General features: G+C 38.0%; 1 protein-coding gene across 3 annotated transcripts in view; it reads right to left on the bottom strand.

Moving 5' to 3' along the window:
- ATP11B (ATPase phospholipid transporting 11B (putative)) overlaps window positions 1-24,546 on the bottom strand; it is a 91,241-nt gene extending 66,695 nt beyond the window's left edge. For 2 of the 3 annotated variants that reach the window (XM_081137812.1, XM_081137813.1), the window contains exons 1-2: window positions 24,203-24,546; window positions 5,407-5,523 (exon numbers count right to left, since the gene is read on the bottom strand). In XM_081137812.1, the coding sequence (XP_080993938.1) occupies window positions 5,407-5,523; window positions 24,203-24,229 (144 nt within the window). In that variant the 5' untranslated portion in view covers window positions 24,230-24,546. The remainder of the gene's footprint in view (window positions 1-5,406; window positions 5,524-24,202) is intronic. The other variant, XM_081137814.1, reaches the window with a different exon arrangement.
- Between the last annotated feature and the right edge of the window lie 505 nt (window positions 24,547-25,051).

The raw sequence follows: 25,051 nt of genomic DNA, 5'->3' as shown, positions 1-25,051 counted from the left end.
TTACTACACAAAACTAAACCTAACGCTAAAGATAAATAAGAATTAATAGAAATGCTGACACTAGATACAATCTGTTTTATATTTTATTTAGCTCAGTGTTGGAAATAAAGAAAATGGTATAATTATTCAATTATTTGTTAAGTATGGAGTATGAAAAAATAACCCAGAATGTGAAAAAAATTAAATAATACCTTAGAGAAGTGATCACTGGAATCATCACTAAGAAAATTTCATAAAGGACATGAAAATCTGTCACAATGTCAATTTTAAAGTAAAACAGTAGAGCATAATGGTTAAGAATATAGATGGCAGGGGGTTAAACTACTGTGGCCCACACTTGATTCAAGATCCCTAAGTGACCTTGGACCTAATCTCTCTGCGCCCCACTTTTTGTACCTCTACAAAAAGACAATCATCATCACACTGTATTTTATAATTATACTGTTATAAAGATTAAATGAGCTAATACATTTATAGAGCACTTAGGACAGAACCTGGCTCATATTAATTGCTATGTGTCTGCTATATTATTAATCAACTCATAAGCCTATAATACCCTATTATAGGGGCAGGATATGAATACAGTACTAATTTCATTTGTGTCATTCACTACTCACAACTTCATATGTGAAACAGGGAAACACTCTGTAGCACTGCTACATTACCCTATGTACGTTCTCCCAGTAGAATATAAGATCCCTGAGGATAGGAACACTGTTTTATTTATTGCTCTATGCAGCACTTATACTACTACTTGGCACAAAGTTGGAGTTCAAAAGTTTAGTAGGATAACTAAATAAATATATATGGTTGCAACGTTTGGTTTTTTTCTAGATAACTATCCTGATGTCAGGCAATGAAACCTTAATTGACATTCCAAGATATTTAAAGAGACAGTTTACCAAATTTTCTCTGGTGCAATGTAAGATGGTTCTAATTTCTAAAATTTCTTATGTCAAAAATTCACTTCTTAATCAGTTGATTTGAGACCTGAAACTTCCTTTCCCATATGAGCAATTTATTTTTTAATCCTCACCCAAAGATATGTTTTTATTGATTTTTCAGAGAGAAAGGAAGGGAGGAAGTGGGGGAAGGAAGGGAGGAGAGAGAGACAGAGAGAGAGAGAGGGAGAGGGATCTGTTGCCTCCCATACTGAATTTAACAGCAACCTAGGTATGTGCCTGACTGGGAATTTGACCTGCAACCTTTTGGAGTATAGAACAATGCTCCAACCAAGCCACCCAGGCAGGGCCCATATGAACAATTTTACAAATACGGCTGGGTTCCCAGAAGAGTCCACAAAAGCCTATTTGACTCAAGGGTACATAAAGAGTTGTACAATAGCTAACAACTTCCCTTTTTTAGGTGAAATTATATTTTTCAGTTCTAATCTGGGATACCTGAAACATATTTTCCTGTGGTAGAATCAGTGGCTTCAGATTCTGGGAGAAGGAATTGTGTTCAGGGCTCTAAAGAGAAGAAAGGTAGATACTTCCTGGCACTAAAAGAAGTTACTGTTCAATACCTATATATGAGACTGTAATTCTGGCTCAAATCATCTCCAGCTGATCTTTACTGGAGTAAGCATAGTTGCCCCTACAGGGGTCAGAGTATTCCATGTAGCTTCTTCAGTCATCAAATCAAATGTATAAACTTGGTAAGAATTAGGTTGGTAATGTCCCAAGTTTATGTCAAGCTATTTAAACCATAACAGAGACAATATATTTTGTCTTCCAAAATACTGAAAACAACAACTACATAAATTGGCAGTAAGGTAATTGGGTTCAGGACATTTTCTTTGGCCAGCTCAATAATCCAATGAAAAAACTAAGAATAAATAAAAATTTCTTACGAAAACTAACTTATAAATGTTAGGAATTGCTGTTTCCAGGTTTTCTAAATACAAACATATTAATAAATTGAATGAGTCTAAATTCTGTGCTTGTTCTCTCACATATGGAAGAGGGACACTAGTAAAATAATATTAAACAATATGAAAATATTCTGAGAAAAATGATTTATTATGCTTTAAAAAATTTAAATTATGATTTAATAATAGTCAACAAAAATGAATTAGAAGTATAACTTCTCTGCAGTTGTGTATATGACTATATAACTGACCTTTTTTCCTTGTAAGGTCTAACATTAGTAAGAAAACCAAAATACAGATATAAAATTAAATCTTTTGCTTAAGTTTAAATTTAAAATAAGGTAGTTACCATGGTATATTAAACCAAAACATCATGCATCTACAATGTGCAAGACACTTGCACTATAAGAGGAAAATGATAAATTCAATATTAAATAGAAATTAACAACAAAATATTAATAGCTGCATTCAAAGATAAAATGAAGGAATATACAAAGAATTGAAAGAAAAAGCAGTCAGTGAGAAGAAAAAACATTTTTTTTTAAATCCTCACCTGAGGATAATTCTTTTTCCATTGCTTTTCAAAGAGAGTGGGGGGGGGAGGGGAGAGAGAGAGAGACATTGATGTGAGACAGACACATCCATTAGCTGCCTCCCATAACAGAGGTACGTACCCTTGGCTGGAATCGAACCTGGGACCCTTCAGTCCACAGGCCAACACTCTAACCACTGAGCCAAACCAGCTAGGGCAAGAAAGAAAAATTTAATAAAGGAGTTCTTACTTGACATGGGCTTTAAGAGAGGAAATAAATTCACAGGCTAAAAATAGAGGGCAAATAGACGGAGAACATTTCAGGAAGGAAGGACAGTATGAACAAAGGCAAAGAGGATGAAAGTTCATGATGGCTTTGTGGGATAAAAGATAATGTAGTCTGGAAGAATTTAAGGAAACAATAGTAGGTTACAAAGGTAGTAAAAAGGGGGTAATAGAAGCTAGTCTCATTTATGGTCAGGAAAAAAACTGACACTGTCTATATAAATGTCTGCATTCTTGAAACTGTGGTAAAAAAAATGAATTCTACATTTCTACAAAAACATTCAATCTACAATCTCTACAAAAACATAAAGTCTATATTTTAAAAATTGTGGTTACCAACAGAAAATCATAGCAAAAGCACAGGGGTAGGGAAGTTCAATAGAGTTTATATAAAATCGCAGGTAACCTGGTTTGGAAGTAGTTTAAGAAAACAGTAGTGGAATAATAAGGAAGTAGTAAGGGAGTAATGAGAGAGATAGTCCTTATGTATGCTTAAAAAAAAGGGGGGCAATGTTTATTTCAATATCTACATTTTCAAAACAGTGGTCAAAAATATTAAACCTAATACTGCTGCAAATGAAAACAATCATATAAAGATAATCCCCAAAGTTTTCCAGGATTGTGAGAGGTCACTGGTCCTGTGAACTCCTAGTAGATGAGAATTACAAAAACTAGATTTTAAAAAATTATTGAAAATTCTGGAAAATGTCCAAAATATAAATAAAAACTGGAAGAATGTTTAATTTTTTAAATTCCAAATAGAAGGAGTATGAATTGTGAGCTGTGTCTTAGTCTGGAGACACTATCCAAACTCACAGCTATGACAGCAAAACAAGGGGAAAACTACACCCTTATCAATAAAATATGACAGAGATTGGAGTTGAGGGCTGAAAATTTAAGGGGAAAACACTGGTAGTGAAAGAACCACAAAAGAAAAATGAACCAAATTCAGAACGTACAATATGCAAATCCAGGCTGACATCTAAACCATGCACTAAAAAGGAATGAACTACTGATACTGATACGTGCAACAACAAAGGTGAGTCTCAAGAGTATTATGTTAAGTAAAAAGAAGTCAGGTACAAAAAACTCATACTATATGAACGTATTTATATAAAATTTCAGAAAAGAAAAAAACTATAGTTAAAGAAAGTAGATCAGTGGTTGCTAGTGCTGAAAGTGAGGAGGAGTGGAACTAACTGGCTGTTAATTTTTAGAGTGGTGAATATATTCTATATTTTGATTGTGGTGGTGATTCACGTTATCCATTTGTGAAAATTCATCAAATTGTATACTTAAAATTGGTGAATTTATTGTACATAAATTATACCCAAGGGTTTTTTAAAAACCTTAAAATTTTCAAGGACTTTTAGTTCTTGCATAATTTACTAAGTGTCATTAATCTAGAGTTCCTCTATTACTCCTGGTATTTCCCCTTTCTGCTCTCTGCATTAGAACAATTGATGAGAGAAGTCACTAATGGGTGTGTTGCATATGTAAATAATCTGAAGACTGAAAAAAAAGAGGAAAGAACAAAGGAACCACTGGCCTAAAACAATATTGGGAAAGATCAAATCAGGACTAGAGAGAAAATTATTAGTCACTCTGGAAGAGAGGGAAGCAATAGTTATGATCTAAGAACTTTACCCTTAGTCTCTTTGACTCACATCCTTTATACCTGCACTGTCCAATAAGGTAACCACTAGATGCATATGGCTATTGACATTTAATTGAAAATAAAATTAAGTTCTTCAGATGCATTATCCACATTTCAAACCCTAAATAGCCTTATATGGCAAATGGCCATCAAATTAGTGTGGAAAACATTTCTATCATGAGAGAAAAGTCTACTGGACAGCATTACTCTATATTCTTCAGTTTCAAAATAAACAGACATCTTCAAAATATGTAAGAGTGAAGCAGTATCTGGTACTATAAAATGTTTACAGAAGAGTGATAAAATTGGAGGAAGTCAGGTTTAGTTTTTTTGTTGTTGTTGTTGATCCTCACCTGAGGATATTTTTTCCCATTGATTTTTAAAAAGAGTGGAAGGAAGGGAGGGGGAGGGGGTTGAGAGGGAGGGAAAGGAAGGAAGAAGGGAGAGAGAGAGATGGAGGGGGAGAGAAAGAAACACTGATGTGAGAGAGACACATTGATTGGCTGCCTCAAGCACGTGCCTTAACTAGGGCTAGGGACTGAACCTGCAACCCGGGTATGTGCCCTTGGCCAGGAACTGAACCCATGAACCTTTGGTGCACAGGCTGATTCTCTAACCACTGAGCCACACCAGTCAGGGCAGGAAGTCAAGCTTTAAAATTGCACAGAACTGAGGTAAAACTCCAATCTCATCACTTATTAGTGTGTGACCTGCAGTAAATTATTTCCCAGCAATTCATTTGATGAAACTGATACAAAATGAGTATAACACTTTGTAAAGCTATCTCAGAGTTGTTGTAAGGATTAAATGATATGAGAAGTACCTAATATAGTGCCTGCATATAGTATAACTATTAGTTCCTTAGTTTAATTGAAACTAAAGATAATTAGCATTTGGCAACTCCTTTTATTTTACAGTTCACAATTTTGGTTAAGGTAAGTCTACTAACCATTTCCTTGAATTTTTAAGGTTATAGTGTATACTAGAATATACAAATAAACCAGTTTTCAAAACAAAGTGATACATATGTGTAATTTTAATAATAAAAGTGTTAATTCTTACCTTAGATGAAATGATCCGGTTATCTATAAATTTCTGAGGTGTGTAAAGGCCATTCTGAGGAAACCTGTTGGCTATGTAAATAGTTCTCGTGTCACTTTGATGGGGTGGGTCAAAACCCTAAGAACAAGTAAAGAAAAATAATGGTAAACAAGATTAGTTATGATTTTTTTTTTTAATTTATCTTTATTGTTGAGAGTATTACAGGTGTCCCATTCCCCCCCCAACTGACCCCCTCTACTTTGCTCCCACTCCCTCCCCAGGCCTTCAGCCTGTTATTAACTGTGTCCATGGGTTATGCATATATGCATATAACTTCTTTGATTAATCTCTTCCCACCCTCCACCCCCCTTCCCTCTTTCCTCTGAAATATGATCATCTGTTATATGCGTCAATGTCTCTGGATCTATTTAGTTGATCAGATTCTTCTGTTCATTAGCTTCTTCTTAAAGAAGACCCTTCAACTTTTCCTGTAGTGCTGGTCTGGTGGTGATGAACTTTTTTAGCTTTTTCTTATCTGTGAAGCTCTTTATTTGACCTTCAATTCTAAATGACAGCTTTGTTGGGTAGAGCAATCTTGGTTGTAGTTTCATGTTTTTCATCACTTTGAATATTTCTTGCCACTCCCTTCTGGCCTGCAAAGTTTCTGTTGAGAAATCAGCTGACAGTAGTATGGCTGTTCCCTTGTAGGTAACTAACTGCTTTTCTCTTGCTGCTTTTAAGATTCTCTCTTTGTCTTTAACCTTTGGCATTTTAATTATGATGTGTCTTGCTGTGTGCCTCTTTGAGTTCCTCTTGTTTGGGACCTTCTGTGCTTCCTGGGCTTGTAAGTCTATTTCTTTCCCCAGGTAGGGGAAGTTTTCTGTAATTATTATTTCAAATAGGTCTTCAATTTCTTGGTCTCTTTCTTCCCCTTCTGGCACCCCAATAATATGAACATTGGGCCTCTTGAAGTTGTCCCAGAGGCTCCTTACACTATTTTAATATTTCTGGATTCTTTTTTCTTTTTGCTCTTTTGGTTGGGTGTTTTTCATTTCCTCATGTTCCAAATTGCTGATTTGATTCTCAGTGTCCTCTACTGTTGATTCCATGTAAATTATTCTTCATTTCAGTTCCTGTAGATTTCATTTCAAATTGGTACTTTATTACGCTGTCGATTTTCTCAGTTATTTCCCTAATAGTCTGCTTAAACATCCTTATAACCATTATTCTGAACTCTGTATCTGTTAGCTTGCTTGGATCTATTTCATTTAGTTCCTTTTCTAGAGATTTCTTTTGTTCTTTCCTTTGTGACATGTTTCTTTGCCTCCACATTTTGGCTGCTTCCAGGTGTTTGTTTCTGTGTATTAGGTAGAGCTGCTATGTTTTCTGGAATTTGTAGAGTGGCTTTGTGTAGTAGGTGTCCTGTAGGGTCCAGTGGCTCAGCCTCCCCAGTCACCTGAGCTGGGCCTTCTGAGTTCTCCCCTGTGTGGGCTGTGTGCACTGTCCTGTTGTAGTTGAGCGTTGGTTGCTGTGGGCATCCCTGGGAGGAACTGACCCCAGGCCAATCAGCTGTGAGGACCAGCTGCAACTACAGCAAGAGAGCTGCTGTGCTGGATACACCCCTATGGAGCAGGATTTATTTCAGTGGGGCTTTGGTGTTCACCAAGTACCCCCCTTGAGTGTCACTCGTGGATGTGGTAGGGTTGTAATCCAGTGTGGTCGAGTCTGACCACCAGGTGCACTGTCTCTGGGGCCTCTCCTGGGAGGTGCAAAGTCAGCCTGTGCCAGTGCCTTGCCCAGGGCCACCCAGCATGAGCTACACAGCAAACCGTAGTCGGCTGCTATTTGTGGTGGGCTTGGAGGTGTCCAGGAGAGGCCAAGCTATGAGCCAATGCAGGCTGCCTCTAGTGCCAGGCCTGGGGCCGCTTATCAAGCTGTATGGGGCACGCTGCTGCTTGTTTGGGAGATTTTAGGAACGTCCTAAGCATAAGGCTCCAGAGGTCACTTGCATAGAAAAGCCCCTGGAAATGGCCTGGATGAGCTGCAGGTGGGGAGGGGCGGGGCCTCCAGGAATCACGGGGCGGTCAAAGGTGAGAGTCAGGTGCTGGGGATTCAAATATGGTGCCTGCCTGCCAGCAGTGTGTGCGTGCGCGCAGAGGACTTGCCGAAGGAATAATGGCCTCTGCCAGCTCCTCTGTCTGGGAGAAACCCACCCCTCCACCTGTCGTCCCGATTTCAGGCAGGTTAGTTCCTCCCCAAGTGTCCCAGGTTCCTTTCAAGCTGCTACCCAGCGCTGGGGATCAGAGGGAGAGTGTCCGAGTGAGTCTGTGCGCCGGCCCTTTAAGAGGAGCTGCTGGGGATCCTGCAGCCTCCACGACCCTCAGTCACAGTCCCCGCTGGTTTCACAGCCCGAAGTTGTGGGGACGTCTTTCCGGCCCTGGAGCCCTGGGCTGGGGGCCTGCTGTGGGGCTGGGATTCCCTCACTCCTCCGGGAAACCCCCACCACTGAGATTCCCTCCCGGGTTTAAACCGCTGCACCAGGTGTGGGCCCTCGGCGAGTCTCCGATTCAGTCCTGATCCGCCCGCGTCTCCACCCCTCCTACCGGTCTAGGTGCTTCTTCAGTTCCCTGATTGTAGGGCTTCTATTCAGCCAGATTTCTGGAGGTTCCGACTGATGGTGGTTCTGTATTTTAGTTGTAATTTTGATGTGGTTGTGGGAGGCGGCAGGTGCAGCTGTTACCCTCACCACCATCTTGTTGCTTCAGCTCTGTTATGATTCTTTACATCTGGTTTTATCTGATCAGATTATGCGTATTACTGGCCTTGAACCACATATAGATTCTACTTATTTATTAGCAGAGTTAAGCTACATTTTTTTTCTTTCACAGGTAAACAGGAACATTCAGATATAAAATAACCAGGTAACATCTATGGTAATGAAAACCAGTCCATACTATCAGAAATGCTATCACAAGAAAATATCACATAGAAGACCAATAAAAGCATTTGAAGACAAGGCTTCTTTCCTTCCCTTCCATTCCTGGAGGTTCCTTAACTTTCTCTTAGGATGGAGTCCTACTCAGAGATATGAAAGTCCTATGTAGCTAGGGCCTAGTTAGCACCTACAACATGTGATGAAAGAGGTCTATATTTCTTCCACACTGAGATCAACTTGGCTTCAAAGAACTTTGTTCCTGGAGGATTTATAATGTATTGGGTCTTGCCCAGATTCATTCCATACAATCACCTATTTGTGCTAATTACATTATCAACTGACTCTCTGAAACGACGACTTAATTCTGGCCTCAAATTTAAATGACCATACCTAAAGGTACATTTAGTAATGATCTCTACTGGAAAGGTTTGCACTGATAAAAATACTGATACTCCATTCCTATAGTATTGTACTCTTTCCCTGGGTAGACCTCGGGATCCCCTTGACAAGCTAAAAGCAGTCACCAAATGCCAAGACCATTTTTGGTTCTAACAGGCAATGATTTGGATTTTCTTGGTCAAGGATTATTTACTAGTACTACTAAATTATTAAAAGGTCAATTAAGTGTGATATTCATAAGCTAGAATAATCCATTTTTAGATATTAAAAACTCCAACTTAGTAATCTAAGTAATGTGACTGCCATTCAATGCTTAGCATTCCTATAAAATTTCCATTAAGCATAGACACACAATAGTAGAAATTCCCATATTACCTAGAGTGAAATTTAGTACATCAGAATGTTAACAGTGCATTGTATGGTTTTCAACTGCTGTTATTCTATTTAAAAATTTATCTTGTGCTCTTAGAAACAGCTAGTCTGGGAGTGTGAATTAAATCCATTTGTATGCTTCATAAAACAAATGAAGTTAAATGTATTTGTTTATGCTGTTTATAGTGATGACCAAATTTTGTGGGTGTGAATGTGCCCGTATCTAATTTCAAAATCAGAATCTTCAAGGATAAAATGTGGCACCTATATCTGATTTTTATTGTTGACACTATTACAGATGTCCCCATTGTCCCTCCCTTTGCCCACCTCCATCTAGTCCCTGTCCCCCTATCACCATACTGTTGTCTGTTTCTATGTTATGTATATGTTTTTTGGCTAATCCTTACACCTTCACCCAATCCTCCCCTACCCTCACCCCTCTGACAGCTCAGTCTGTTCCGTGTATCTATGCCTCTGCTTCTGTTTTGTTCTCCAGTTTATTTTGTTCATTAGATTCCACATATAAGTGAGATCATATGGTATTTGTCTTTCTCTGACTGGATTATTTCACTTAGCATAATAATCTCCAGGTCTATCCATGCTGTCACAAAAGATCTTTTTTTTTCTTTCAAGGCTGGGCAGTAATCAATCCACCGTGTAAATGTACCACAGCTAGCATCCCTGAGCCTGCAACCGAGGTACATGCTCTTGGCCAGAATCGAACCCAGGACCCTTCGGTCTGCAGGCCAACGCTCTAACCACAGAGCAAAACTGGCTAGGGCTGTCATTGGTGTTTTAAGAGAAATTGCACTAAATCTATAGATTGCTTTGGGTAGTATGGACATTTTAAAGATGTTAATTCTTCTAATCCACGAACACGGTAGGTATATGCTTCCATTTGTTGGTATCTTTCTCAGTTTCTTCAGTGTCTTATGGTTTTCTGAGTTCAGGTCTTTCACATCCTTGGTTAAATTTATCCCTAGGTACCTTATTTTTTATGCAATTGCAAGTGGGATTTTTTTAGTTTCTCTTTCTCATAGTTCATTATTGGCGTATAAAAATGCAACTGATTTCTGAATATTAATTTTGCATCCTGCTACTTTGCCAAATTCATTTATTAGATCTAGCAGTTTTCTAGTGGAGTCTTTAGGGTTTTCTGTGTACACCATCATGTCATCTGCAAAGAATGACAATTTTACTTCCTCCTTTCCAATTTGGATGCCTTTTCTTGTCTGACTGCTGTGGCTAGGACTTCCAGTACTATGCTGAATAGTGGTGAAAGTGGATGGTCCTGGCTTTATTCCTGATATTAAGGGAAACGCTTTTAGTTTTTGCCCAATGTGTATGACGTTGGCAGTAGGTTTGTCATATATGGCCTTTATTATGTTGAGGTAAGAGACCTCTATTCCCACTTTGTTGAGAGTTTTTATCATAAATGGGTGCTGGATTTTATCAAATGCTTTTTCTGTATCTATTGATATAATCATGTGGTTTTATATTTCATTTTATCACATTTACTAGTTTATGAATACAATACCACCCTATATCCCCAGAATAAATCCTACTTGATCATGGTGTATGATCTTTCTAATGTGTGCTGGATCTGGTTTGCTAATATTTTGTTGAGGATTTTAGCATCCATGTTCATCAAGGATATTGGCTTATAATTTTCTTTCTTTGTAGTATCTTTATCTGGTCTTGGAATTAGGATAATGCTTGCCTCATAAAAAAAGCTTAAAAGTCTTCTCTCCTCTTGAATTTTTTGGAATATTGAGAATAGGTGATAGTTCTTCTTTGAACGTTTGGTAAAATTCGCCTGTGAAGCCATCCGATCCAGGACATTTGTTTGCTAGGAGTTTTTATTACTATGTCAATTTCATTAGTTGTAATCAGTCTATTCAGGTTTTCTGATTCTTCCTGATTCAGTTTTGGAAGATTGCATGTTTCTAGGAATTTATCCACTTTGCCTGGGTTGTCCAATTTGTTGGCATATAGTTCTCCATAGTATTTTCTTACAATCCTTTGTATTTCTGTGATGTCAGTTGTTACTTCTCCTCTTTCATTTCTGATTTTATTTGTGTCTTTTTTTTTTTAATGAGACTGGTTAAAGGTTTGTCAATCTTATTTATCTTTTAAACACTTTACAATTGTGCCCTGTAATAACTTACATGGGGAAAGAAGGCAGGTCTCAAAATCAGAACTGGAACTCATTGCTCATCTTAAAGGCACATGACATTTATTCACTCAACAAATATTGAGTTTTGTATGTTAAGCCATGAAGGATTATATGATTTGTTATACTGTATACTCAAGCAAATCTATAACATGCTCCAACTCAAACAAATAGCTTGAATTCTAATGCTGTAGTCTATGGCTATATTTCTCAAAGGGGGTTCATAGGAAGTTTGCTTACAAAGTTCATAAAGTTACAAGAGGAACACACAAGTAACTGGAGCATTAAGTTGCATGAAGTATATTCACTTAATATCTACTCTGTAAGCATGTTAAATAACATTAAATTACATACCATGCATGTAAGCTTCTGGGATAAATTAAAGAAAAAACAAAGTAAATTTGAGGGTCTAAAAGAATATATAAATCTTTAACAAGATGTCAAGACAATTGAGGCTGAGAACCACTGAATTTTATAGACTTTTATTTTTTTGCTAAATTCCACCAAGACTGGAATTACTATGTTCATCTAAAGTTGAGACAAAAAAAAAATAAAATGAAGACCCTTCCATACACACACACACACTACTGCAATATTTAATTCATGACTAGAATTATCAGTGATCACACAGTCAAGTCTAGGAACTCCTTAAGATTTCCTCAATTATTTTGAGAAGATATACTGAAATACTCAAAAAAGAAAATCAATTTTCAATTAAATTGAATTTTAAATTCAGCATCGCCATATTCCAAAATAACATGATTTAAAAATAATATGACAATTCCAGGAGAATAAGTTTTTCCTTATTCCCAGAGAAACCATAGCATCCACTTATGCATTTGTTCTTAGTTGTGATTAAGTCACACAATGTCATCCAATCATGCTATAATCAATGACATGCACATATGTGTGGGTGTGTATATTCTTTTTCACACATAAAATAGTTACATTTATATTTGTGACTGTAGTTTAAGTACAGCTAAATGTCCCTCATGGAAATTAAACCTATTCGGTTCATTAGCATCATCTCTGCAACGAATTACACTAGCCACAAACTAAATAAAAATAAAGTGACCTATAGCAGGGTCCATAAATGGGATTCACATCTGTGAATCTCTGAAATTGTATGCAAATCTGGATATATGTGGATTTTTTCTGATAAAATGAGCATACTTTTCATGATGTAAAGAAGCTTAAAACCACTTACGCTAAAGTCAGCTTCTGTATTCAGTTCCCCATCTCAATATTCTATATTTTTAAAATAACACAAGAGAATCTTTATGTTTCAATAACACCTCTCTTTAACAGGAGTAAAAAAAAAAATCAGTTAAAAAAATTAATTGTATAACTATACTGTTAGTGTGGCATAGTTTCAAACTATTTCTAGCAAGCATTATCAGCAATTCTATGGCACTGAGAAAGAAATAAAATCTGAACTCCCTAATGACTAGGCTACATGCCAGGGTTCAGGAACCTTTGGCACATAGTGCATTTCCTGCGTCATCCCAGACTACCCACTTACACCCTCAACCTTTTGATGCTTGCCTGCTACTTTCTCCTCTGACTTCATCTTGTCCTAGGCAAAGGAATCAACATAGGTTAATGTTATTCTAGCCACCAGATAAGGGCTTTGGAAGCACACAGTTTTAAATTATTGAAAAATAAAAACTCTCATACTCTAAAAAGTATGAAATCCAAAACCTCTTTTCTCTTCTGCCTAGATTTGTGAGCATTTGTTAAAGCTACAGGCACTTAAAAAAAATGGGATTTGGAAGAGGCTCCTTTTGTAACCACAAACTGATGAGACCTAGGGAAACCAAACCAGCAAATAGCATTATAATTTTTAGAATTTGATTTTTGGCACAAAGGAATACTTGAAAATGAATCATGACATTTTTGCATTTTCATACCAAATGTACTAGCCTCTGCATTATCTTAAAATCCCAAAGATTTTATAAAAAATACAAGCATTACAAATAAAAGAGCTAAGAAGAGAGTAAAACTATAGTCCTATCATTAAATATTGTCACATAACTAAGAAAACATCTTTAGAGTTCACAGTGATCAAAGTAAATTTGTAGCTTATTCTTACATATGACCTAGTTCCTCCTCCATAACAGTTTCAGAATAAACCACCAAAAAAAAACCCAACCAAACAAAAAAACTCAAAACAACAATGAAAAAAGCTTCAGATTCAAAAAATGCAATAGCATTATTAAAACAAATGACAGAAGCTTTACTTAGGTCACATGCTTTATATGAAAGTGACTTTTGTTGGCTATATGTTCCAGTATCCAGAGGCACATGAAAATGGCCTAGCAAAAATAAAATGCTTCTGGGGAGGAATGATTTAATATACTTTACCACATTGACAAACTTAATTGTGAATTACTATTTCCTGGACATAGACTTTAAATAAAATATATCCATATGAAGGTATTTTAAGGACAAGATAATTTTACACTATTAACAGACCAAAGTAAGGTGATAGGGAGTAACTTAAAAATGCCCATAATGTGAACACAACAATTTTTTAACTTTTTTTTTATGTTACATAATTTTCATTTTAAGATGTAAGGTAGTTTGGTGCCTATCACATTTTTGGGCTTCCAAGAACTTTGGTTTAGTGCAGGGATGGACTGAGACTAGCTCTCTGGTTACAGGATATAAAATTTAGAGGTTTTTTTAATTCCAAAATTCTTGAATCATCTGCCAGTGCTTTACTACAGAAAGTTCATCTCTGACAGGTTATATTACTTCCCAAACTTGATTCCCTACTCCAACATATACCTCCAGCAAAAGCCTACTCATCCTTCAAGTTTCAGCTTAAGAACTTCCTTGTCAGTGGAGCTTTCCCTGACATTTCTCCTTCTCCAGAAATAAAGGAAGGCATTTGTTATTTACTACACCCACCAAACCTTTTATACACTCCATCACAGATTTTATGACACTGAATTTTAATTGCTTGTCCGTATATCCATCTCGCCCTCCAGACTATAAGACTTTTAAACACAGCATATGCTAGCTATTTAATGAATATTTACTGAATGCGTTAAATTCTTTAGTTTTCAGGTTCCGACTCTGGTTTTTAAATATCTTTAACAATAAATTTTTTACCAAATTGAATTTAATTTCAATGATATTTAAATTGAAAAGGAAACTTTTAAAAAGTGATTCTGTAAAAGTGAAATCTGCCATTACTAGTGAAAGGGGGCTGGCTAATAGGAAACTTTTTATTCTGGTATTCCTAGATGTATCCCATACTCATCAAAGCCATTGATTTATACAGCTTGACAGTTGGTGGAGGTTCATTCTGAATGTCAAAGAAATCAACTTATTAGGAAAATGCAAATCAAAACCATGATGAAATATGAAATACCACTGTACACCCTTTAGGGTGACTATTATCTTAAAAAAACAAACAAGTATTGGCAACAATGTGGAAAATTAGAATCTTTGTGCACTGCTGACGGGAATGTAAAGTGGTGCAGACACCTGAAAACACTGTGACAACTCCTCAAAAAAGTAAACCGAATAGTCATATGATGCAGTAATTCCACTTCTGGATATATGTATACTCAAAAGAAGTGAAAGTAAAGACCTGAACAGGTATTTCTACACCCATCTTCATGGCAATATTATTCACAATAGCCAAAAGATGGTAGCAACCCAAGTGTTCATTGGACAGATGACCATTCAAAATGTGGTATACACACACAATGGGATAGAATTTAGCCTTAAAAAGAAAGGAAATTTTAACACGTTACAACATGGATAATCCTTGAAGACATTAGGCTAAGTGAAATAAGCCTGTGACAAAAGGACAAATATTATATGACTCTTCTCATATAAGGAATAAGAAACAGTAGTGAAATTCATAGTTTGCTAGGCCTTTGGTAAAGGGGAGAATAGAGAATGTTTAATGGATACAAAGTTTCAGTTTGGGATAATGAAAAAGTTCAGGCGATGGATGGTGGTAATGACTGTACAACAATGTGAATGTACATACACTTAAAAATGGTTGAAATAGTAAGTTTTAAGTTATACATAGTTTACCACAATTAAAAATATCAGTTTCACCCATTTTTGAATTTTACACCACAGATTTTCTGGATTAGGAGAGTCCTATTTGGCCATAATTCAACCATGAATATGAATGTCTCCTGTTTGCTAGACTGGTGATTTCTATGTATAGAATCAGAGAGACATTTATGAAAAAAATAAATGTGTGAGAGGGTTTTATCTTAGATCAAATTTAAAAATCAGAGGCCTTTGTAAGAGAGAATTTAGGTTTGAAGAACCCTAAATTTGATTTTTTTCTGCCTATCCAGTTAAACACTGGCTGGATAAGGAGTGAAACTTGTAAATCTTATAACTAGAATTCAGATTTGAAATAGATGGGTAAAAAGAAATTTCTACCCAGGTTTCTCAAACACTTGAGTCTTCTCCTTCTCCCCTCACAATCAGAAACAACAGGGGCAATGAAGATAGCTTCGCAGGTCCTCCTTAGTATATCAGAAGCAGTGGGCTCCAACCCTGAGACAGGCCAGAGACATGTAGTCAAACAACGTATCTTTTACACAGTATCTTCAAAATTTAATATTTAAAAACATATATAAATCACAAAGATACAATCACAAAATTCTAAACAATAACTTTAAAAAGCATACTAACGTAAAGAGACGCAGGGTGAATCCCATTTAGTTATTTAGACAATTGATACAAAAGGTTAAGAATGCCTAAACCTGGAAACAGCTATCAAATAACAGCAGCAGCAATAACAAAAACCAACCATCTTGTACCTACCAGGTCCACTTCCCACAATCTAGACATCCTAACTTTTATCCTGCCATAATTATAAACATTTTTAATGTTTCTCAAAATCCATATGACTCTTGCTTCTATATAACAGTGTATATGCCATTCCTGCTATCAGATAGGTACAATGTAATACCAAGTATTTATAATTAGCAAATCAACCCAGATAATACTATTTCTGAATGAAATAGTATCAATGTTTCTGAATGATCATACACTTTGCTCTACAAGCTTTCTACTCACCTATCATTTCCTGAATGGTTGCTTAAGTGTGATTTCCTATTCTCATTGAGAGAACCACATATAATAGTTCTCTATTATAGCTAAGAGATTATATGTCTCAAAGTCAAAATTCCTGTTAAGGAATGAGCCTAAGGGAAGGAAGACTTTTAGGAACCATTTCAGAAATATTGTTGGTAATGATTTTCACAATCATTGGGAGGGGGGTGTCTACTGGCATTTTGTAGGTGGGTGAATGAATGGGTGGGTGGGGCAGAGATATTAGACATTCTGCAATGCACTGTAGAGTTCTGACAATGAAGAAGTGTCCTGTGAACCAGACAAGTTTCAAATGCCATACCTGATACTCATGTTGGTAAAAATTTCTTTAGAATAATATAAGTCCCCTATTTAAATATAAACATAAAATAGTTTGCATGAATTTATTAATTTTTCAGGAATGAAACTACCATGTAAATTAAAGATAGACTATGCTGTGTCGGAACTTTATGAAAAGTTGTTTGCTGCCTCAGAAAACTGCATCACCAATGGAAATGTCACTTGAATTTGAGTCACCACTACATGATCAGCTGTCTGTATTAATAGCTGTGCATTCATAATGATTATAGTAACTGATTATTTATTATGCTTAGTGTAGTTATCATTGAGCGTTTACATACTAAAATAGATATGAATGTATTCATTTTTCCTTCACATGACAACTAGGGTTTTAATGTTGACTTAAAAAGAATGTATTTGTATAGTTCTCTATTATAGCTAAGAGATGTTTCTTTTTTATTTCAGGATAACAAAGAAAGGGGTTATTTATAAAATATTTGTTAGAAACGGGATATTAGGTCCAATAGGGATAACAAGCAACAATGTACTTGGATGGCCAAATGTAAGTTATACTACAAGTATTCACTATCTTGGTTCTATCATTCACATTAGAAGCTGCTGCTTATACCATGAGCAGCAGAGCCAGTACTCAAACCAAGAAACTGAAAAATATTTCCAAGTACAGATTTAAATATGCTAATGTATTAGGTAAAAAACTTCTAAACTATAAAAAATATAGTGAAGTCAAAGAATAGAGATGCTGCGTGAATCCTATTACTTATTTATACAAGAATTAAAACAAAGGTAGGAAAAAACTAGGGCAGAAATAACACAATTGTCTTAATAATTTTGTATGTTGGGAATGTGAGAAACATGCTTCAGAAGAAAGTAAAACATGTCTATACAAGGTTAAAAAAAAGGACTCGGCAAATCCTAAACTGCTATGAAAATTTGAAAATTAAACTTTAAGCAGAGAAGTGATTATCTGGCAACACTAGGTCTAACTGACATAATTCTGAAAACATATTTTTTAAAAACAGAAAAAAATACTTTCACATATTTTCCATTCTTTCAGCAAGCAGTTCACTTATCCTGCACAATGACTATTAAAATTATACTCGTGATCTGCAATTCTTGCCTTCTGCATATAATGAAAAGAATTTACTTTAGCAACCAGAGTATTCACTGAGTACTTTCTATGTGCTTTGTAGTATGCCAAGGACCACTGATGATAAAAACAGAAAAGTCCCTCCTGACTTGTAGTTGATGAAACCTTAGTGATTTAAGCCTTATTTACATTAGATATCTAACTTCCTATTTCCCTTCACATATTTAAGATCAAACTAGAATAATCTTCTGGTTTCAATGTGGCTAGGATAGGGGTTCACTTTAGTAATTCCAGAGCCTAGCAACATGCTATTACAGAGTAGGTAATCAAAAAATGTTTGAGTCAATGAGTGAATAAATAAATGAGAAAGAAATAGTGCTACTGAGTCTGGCTGGGTGTGGCTCAGCGATTGAGCATGGACCTATGAGCTCTGTTCCTATTTCCGTCAGGGCACATGCCCAGGTTTTGGGTTTGATCCCCAGCAGGGGGCATGCAGGAGGCATGCAGGAGGCAGCTTATCAATGACTCTCTCATCACTGATGTTTCTCTCTCTCTCCCTCTCCCTTCCTCTCTCTGAAATCAATAAAGATATATTAAAAAAGAAAAAATCAAATGATGCTGTTCCTTAAAAGTGCATGTAGAGTTGAGAAACAGCTTTTGTTATATGGAGAACTAAAACAAATAGAGCAAAATCACTGCCTTCGTGGGATAAATGTGATAAGAAAATTATAGAGTATATTAAATAGTGATTAAGTGCTAAGAAAAAAAAAAAGCAGGGAAGGGAGACAGGGAAGTCTTGGGGAGCGCTACAATTTTATGTTGAATGTCCAGAAAAGGCTTCATTTATAACAACTGAATAAAGACATGAAGGGAGTAAAGGAACCAGCAGGTAACTGGAGGAAGAACATTCCAGACAGAAGTAACAGGGCAAAGATCCTGAGATTTAAGCACTGCAGGCCTGACTTCTAATGAATTCCAAGAGGGCCACAGTGTGCATAAAGCAAAGTGAGTGAAGAGTGATGGAAAATGAAAAGTGGTTTGGGGAGGAGGGGATGCAGATAAAGAGGAAACTGGTTTTTAATGTGAGCAAGTCCTTAGAGGGTTGTGAACATAGGAATTACACGATCTAACTTGTGTTTTAATAAGATCACTCAGGCTGCAATGCTGAAAACAGGCTACAGTGATAGAAGGGATATTAATGACAGTAATGGCAATCGTAAGGTTCTTTAAGGATCTGGTCAAGACCCTTACTTCAGTGCTGCTGAGATACTTGGGATTCCTCTAATGCTTGACCCTCCCTAACCAAATGAAAAACTGGGTATTCAAGAATATATGGCTGAACATAATATTCAAAGACTTAGGTTCTTAAACATTAATTCCTGAGGTTAAAAATTAATAGCCACACCAAAATAATACCATCATAGGCCTGCACTTCCTTTTCCTACTCTTCATTCCTTGAGAGAAAGGCAAAGAATGCAGGTACTACCAAACTGATGCTGAAATAAATCTGATATTCAACCAACATATGGTACATGTGAGTACTTACAATGGGCCGGCTGCTGTCTTGAAACCAAGGGATATAAAGACAAGCAAGAAATGGCCCCTGCCCTTAGATATTTAGTCTAGTGAGTGAGATATCTAGACTTCTGTGCTATACAGAAACAGAGCAGCACTAGCAGAAATATAACACGAGCCACAAACGCAAGCCACATTTGTAATTTTAAAAATTCTAGTAATTACATCTTAAAAGTAATAAACAGATAAAATTAATTGTAATACTTTACCCAATATGTCCAAAATATTAACATGTAACTAATATAAAAAATTGAGATTATTTTACATTCTTTTTTTCATACTGTTTTTGAAATCCTGTGTGTATTTTACACTTAAGAACATCTCAAATCGAACTAGCCACACTTCAAGTGTACTGGACAGCACAGTTATTCAGGATAGACCTATTTTTTAGAAAACTGAAGAGAATTGGACATTTTCAGGCACAGGAAAAAATAGTTGAGAGAAGCCTGAACATGTTCACAGGTTAAAGGAAAAGAGTAAGAGAATAAACATACTAGTATAGATACTTGATGGGGACTGGGGAAAACAGGAATAATAGTATAAGAGGTTTGTTTAAAAAAGAGGACTGTCACACCTTCCTTTGTGACAAGTGGAAAGGGAAGAATTTAGCACAGTTATAAACAAGTTCAGTGAGTGTGTATGATGAGAGAACAGAAAGTTGAGGCAGTGTAAGTTAAGAGCTTCCCATTTTTCTCAGTGAGTCAGAAAACAAATCTCACCAGCCTTCCTACCACTGCCAATACAAATCTGAAGGGACTACATTTATGGAGAATTTAAGAAATGGTATTCTTACTATAACAACATTAAGTTGTATTTTTGTAAAATTACAGCAATTTTCTAGCTTTCTTCTGGACTGGTCAATCTTGAATTTTATCATTGTATCTCTGAACACAGAAACACTACTACAGGATTCATTCTTTCTTCCTTCATCTATACATTTATTCACAAACATGTACCCAATGTCTACTCTATGTCAAGTACTGTGTGAGACACATAAAAAGATGAATAAGGCCCTCATTGACCTACATTTGTATCCTCAGTATTTAGCACATTATAATGTCTGCACACAGGAAGTGCTTTAAAAACATAGCTTTACATCCAATCAAAAGACATAGGGTAGCTGAATGGATAAGAAAATATGACCTAAATATATGCTGTCTACAGGAGGCCCACCTCAGAACAAAAGACTCACACAGGCTGAAAAAAAACACTTCTGGAGGACTTTAAGGGAGAGATCGACCGCGATACAGTCATAGTAGGGGACTTGAACACCCCACTGACTTAACTGGATAGGTCTTCCAGACAAAAAATTAACAAGGAAACAGTGACTCTAAATGACACACTACATCAGATGGATTTAATTGACATTTACAGAACATTTCACCACAAAACTGTAGAATATACATTCTTCTCAAGTGCACATGCGATGTTCTTGAAGACAGACCACGTTAGAATATAAAAAACAAGTCTCTACAAGTTCAAGAAGACTGAAATCATTTCAAGCATCTTCTCAGAATTTATAACATGGAATATTATGCAGCTGTAAAAAAGGATTCTTTACCCTTTGAGAGAGCATAGTGGGACCTGTAGAGTACTGTGCTAAGAGAAATAAGCCAGTCAGAGAAAGACAAGTGTCACATGATCTTACTCATATGTGGAATCTAATGAACAAAATAAACCGATGAACAAAACAGATCCAGAGACATAGAAGCATGGAACAGACTGATGAATCTCAGAGGGAAGGCAGGGGTAGGGGTGGGGAAGAGATTACCTAAGAACTTATATACATATATGCATAACCCACGAACACAGACAATAGTGGAATGAAGACCTGAACGGGTGGGGGTGCAGGGTGGAGGGGATCAATGGGTAAAAAAAAGGAGATATCTGTAACACTTTCAGCAATAAAGATAATTTAAAATAAATAAAAAATAAAAACAGCATTGCACTGTCCTATAAATATTACTTATCAACTAAAATATGTATTGAAAAGACTTTCACTTAAAAGTCTAAAGTAGTGCTGTCCAGTAGAATTTTCTATGATAATGAAAATGTTCTACTCAGAGCTGTCCAATACGGTAGGTAATAGTCACATGAATTTTTAATTTAATTAGAATTTTAATCTTAATAGCCAATATGGTTAGTAACTACTTTACAAATCTAAATATGAGAATCCAGTGAGTAGCTAATGGTATTTCCTCTATTATAATGCTGTCATCTCATCTGAGTTAATACACATAGTATGCTGCTAGAAATGAGTACACTATGGATAATACTAATTGTACCAAAAAGACAAAAAAATGTTCTTACTGTAAAATAACTTCAGCATTGTGAGTCAAAAAAGAAAGAACAAAAGAGAAAGAGCAGCTCATCAGGTGTGGCTCAGTTGGTTGGAGTGTCCTCCCATAAAGTGAAGGGTCATGGGTTGGATTTCTGGTCAGGGTACATTGGATTTGAAACCTGGTTAGGGGGTATACGGGAGGCAACTGATCGATGTTTCTCTCTCACACTGATGTTTTTCTCTTTTTCTCTTTCTCAAATCAATTTAAAGAGAAAAGAAAAAGAAAAGGATATTCCAATCTTTTCTTTCCACTCTACTTCCCCAAGAGAAAATATCAACCTTCTGAAAACCTGATTTTCCTCGAGTCTAGTTAGTGAAAATACTTTGTGGAGATAAATAGTAAAACATTTATTTAATTAGGGAGAAATTACTAGAGCATAAGTTATTTCTGTAATAAAATGACTATAAATTATTTTTGGCAAGACAAGTTATTGAAAATCATGATTCATATAATGAATAAAGTATGTTTAGAACTCCAAAAACGTATCCTTGCAATTTGCATATTAATTTTCCTTATTTTATCCTATTTATCTCAATTTTTAAAATGAGCCTCTTCCTAAAAGACATGGATGACTCAATCCATTGAGCAAATGGAAGAATAATCTAAACTAGTCCTTAGTAATTCCTGGTAACTAGAATAGCTGCCTGTGACTGGGATAGTAAAATATGCTTTCATTACTGTGTATATCCACTATCCTTAATGTATAATTTAAGTGACTGTACAAAGTTAATCAGAGGTACAAAGTCCTAAATTGGCACAGGTCTGATTACATACTTGGAGAATATGATAACTTAAAAATAAAACCAGCAAGATGAGCAACTAAATGTCAGAGATAGCATTTTTTTTTAATGCACAGCAACGTGTTCAACTTGTTAACCATTCAGTAAGGCAATAGTCTTAGAAATTAACCACACAACTTCCTGTCCTTCCTTTACGTTGCATTCACTTGAAGTCATTTTTAAAAAACATTACCAGATTGCCTCTCTTGAACATGAGTGGTTATACAAGCAGGATTTTATTCAGGTTAACAAAAATACCTAACACTGAGAAGTGGTGTCTTAATCTACTAGGAAAAGCTTTAAGAAAACCACTTCAGAATGATCTTCCAGGTAAAACACCATAAATAAGCCTTCCACACAGGAAGATTGGCAAGTCAAAAGCATGAGATCAGACCTGTAATAATTAACTTTGAAAAATAATAATTAACTTCGAGTCAAGTTACTGTGCTACAGCTTACTGCAACGAAGTCTTACCACAATATGGAATTATAATAATATCATTAGCTTGGTTTCCTAATAAGGCATATATTTGGGTATCTGAATTCACAATTAACTAAAAATAGCCACCATTTGTTTGTGGGAGTGGCAGGCAGTTCTAGTTTCATTTATAAAATTTATTCTTTTTTTAGAATAATGCCCGCTGCAAAATGAATTAAGAGAAGGCTGGCTCTAAAACAGAGTAATTCTCAGTCTTAACATTAAAATGTTGTTCTGGAGCAGGAGGGTCAATGCTTTATTCTCACAAAAATCGTGTTTGCTTCACTGCCTTTTGACTTAGTAAACGAAACCACCGAATTCTAGAAGCATTTAACTAATGCGATTTAGAAATTAAGCAGTAACCAGTAACAGACCTCATCACCGAGACAAGGTTCGGCTTCTTCAGCCAGAAGCAATTTTTGTCCTAATTTTCACTGTTGCCTTAGTGTTGTAGTTGCCAGGAGGTAGGAAAGATTTTTCTCTCTGAATTAGTTCTAAGAAAGGTGGCGCTTTTGATATGCCTTAAATCGCCCTCTTCTAAGATTTCTCCCCCCCCCCCCCCCCCAGATGTTCCACTGGTTCCAAACCAGGCTCGTTCAAACTGCCTTCAGGAGAATGGAAAAAAGTAAGGTCGACATTCCAAAAGTTTCACTCGCGGCGGGGTGAAGGAAGACACGGTAGGAACACGTAGCCTACCTATCGTACAAATCTTTTCCGAAAGTAAACGGGGTGTCGGAATCTTTTCTGTCTCTCACCCAGGCCTTGGGTAACACTTCTTCCACTCTGAGGGGTTACACTAGACAAGGAACCCTCCTTTCCGATCATCAGCGCCACGCAGAATCTTGACACTAACTGCGCGCGGTGACCAGAGGGGCCAAGTCAAGTCCTCCCCCCCTTCGCTCAAACGGGTCCCAAACTGCTCCAGGCAGGAAACGCTGGCCTCTTTCCACTCCGTTCCCTCGCCCCGTCTCCTCAGGGGTAACGCCGGGCCCGCTCCGGACCCCCGCTGCTGGCCACAGCCGCCGAGGACCGGCGAGGAGGCGGGAGCAACCGAGGAGCGCGGGCCGGGGGCGGTCACCTCCCGCCGCCAGCCGGCAGGCGAGACGCGCGCCCGGGCTGCGCGGGGCTCAGGCGGCTCCGGCCCCGCGCCCGCCCCTGCTGCGGCCTAGCTCGACGCCCGCACCCGGGCCTCGCGGCTCCGCGCCGCGAGCCCTTCCCCGCCACCCGGGCCTGAGCGGCTCCGCCGGGGCGCCCGGGAGGTGGCAGGACGGAGGTACCTACCAGCTGCTGCCGGACCCAGCGCCACATGCCCCCGCCGTCGCCGAGCCGGTCCCGCGGGACGCGGGGGCCGAGGGGCTGCAGGGGGAGGCAGGCGAGCCAGAGGGGCAGTCGTGAGAGCCCCTCCGGCTAAAGTTCCGCTCGCCGCTACTGCCGCCGCCACCTCACTCCCCGCGCCGGGTCCCCATCTCGCCGCGCGGGCCCGAGGTCTCACTGGCGCGGCCCGGGCGCCACCCCCGCCCGGCGCTGCTGAGCCTGCCGCCTCGCCGCGGCCACCTTCATTACTGACCGTTGTCACCCAGAGCACCGCCACAACCCCACCCCCGCCCTGTCCGGCCCCCCAAGGCGTCCCGGCCCCACCCGGGCCCGCCCCCGGCGTCCCGGACCGCCCCCGGACGTGACGACAGGGACTGCGGGGACCGGAGGCTCGGCGCGCGTGGCCGCGGCCGGGGCGGAGCTCAGCCGCGTGGGCGGGGCCAGCGGCGGGAGGGAAGGGGCGGGGTTCGCGGACGCCGCTTCTGCTCCTACGGCGCTTCCCCACGAGCTGCTCGCTGCGTTCTAATGTTTAGATTTGTACGGTACTTACTAACCATATTTGCTATTAAAATTAAAATTCTAAATAACTAAATTAAAAATCAATGTGACTATTAGCTGCCATCTAGGATTAAATCGTGTCTGTGCGAGTCTGTGGAGCCTGCGGCTTCTGACTCCACGGTTTCTACCTCCTGTTGCCGGTCTGTTTCTGCCTCTCCGCTTCCTTGGATACACTCCCCCCCCACCCCCTTCTCGCACACGCAGCAGTTTGGGGAGTGGGGGCTGAAGGTTAATCCCCAGCGGTCTCCACTTTAGTCT

Source organism: Miniopterus schreibersii (genome assembly GCF_964146895.1).
Source record: "Miniopterus schreibersii genome assembly, chromosome: 5".
Classification (NCBI taxonomy): Eukaryota; Metazoa; Chordata; class Mammalia; order Chiroptera; family Miniopteridae; genus Miniopterus; species Miniopterus schreibersii.
Note: the sequence above shows the minus strand (reverse complement) of the source record. Positions and strands in the feature narration are given on the sequence as shown.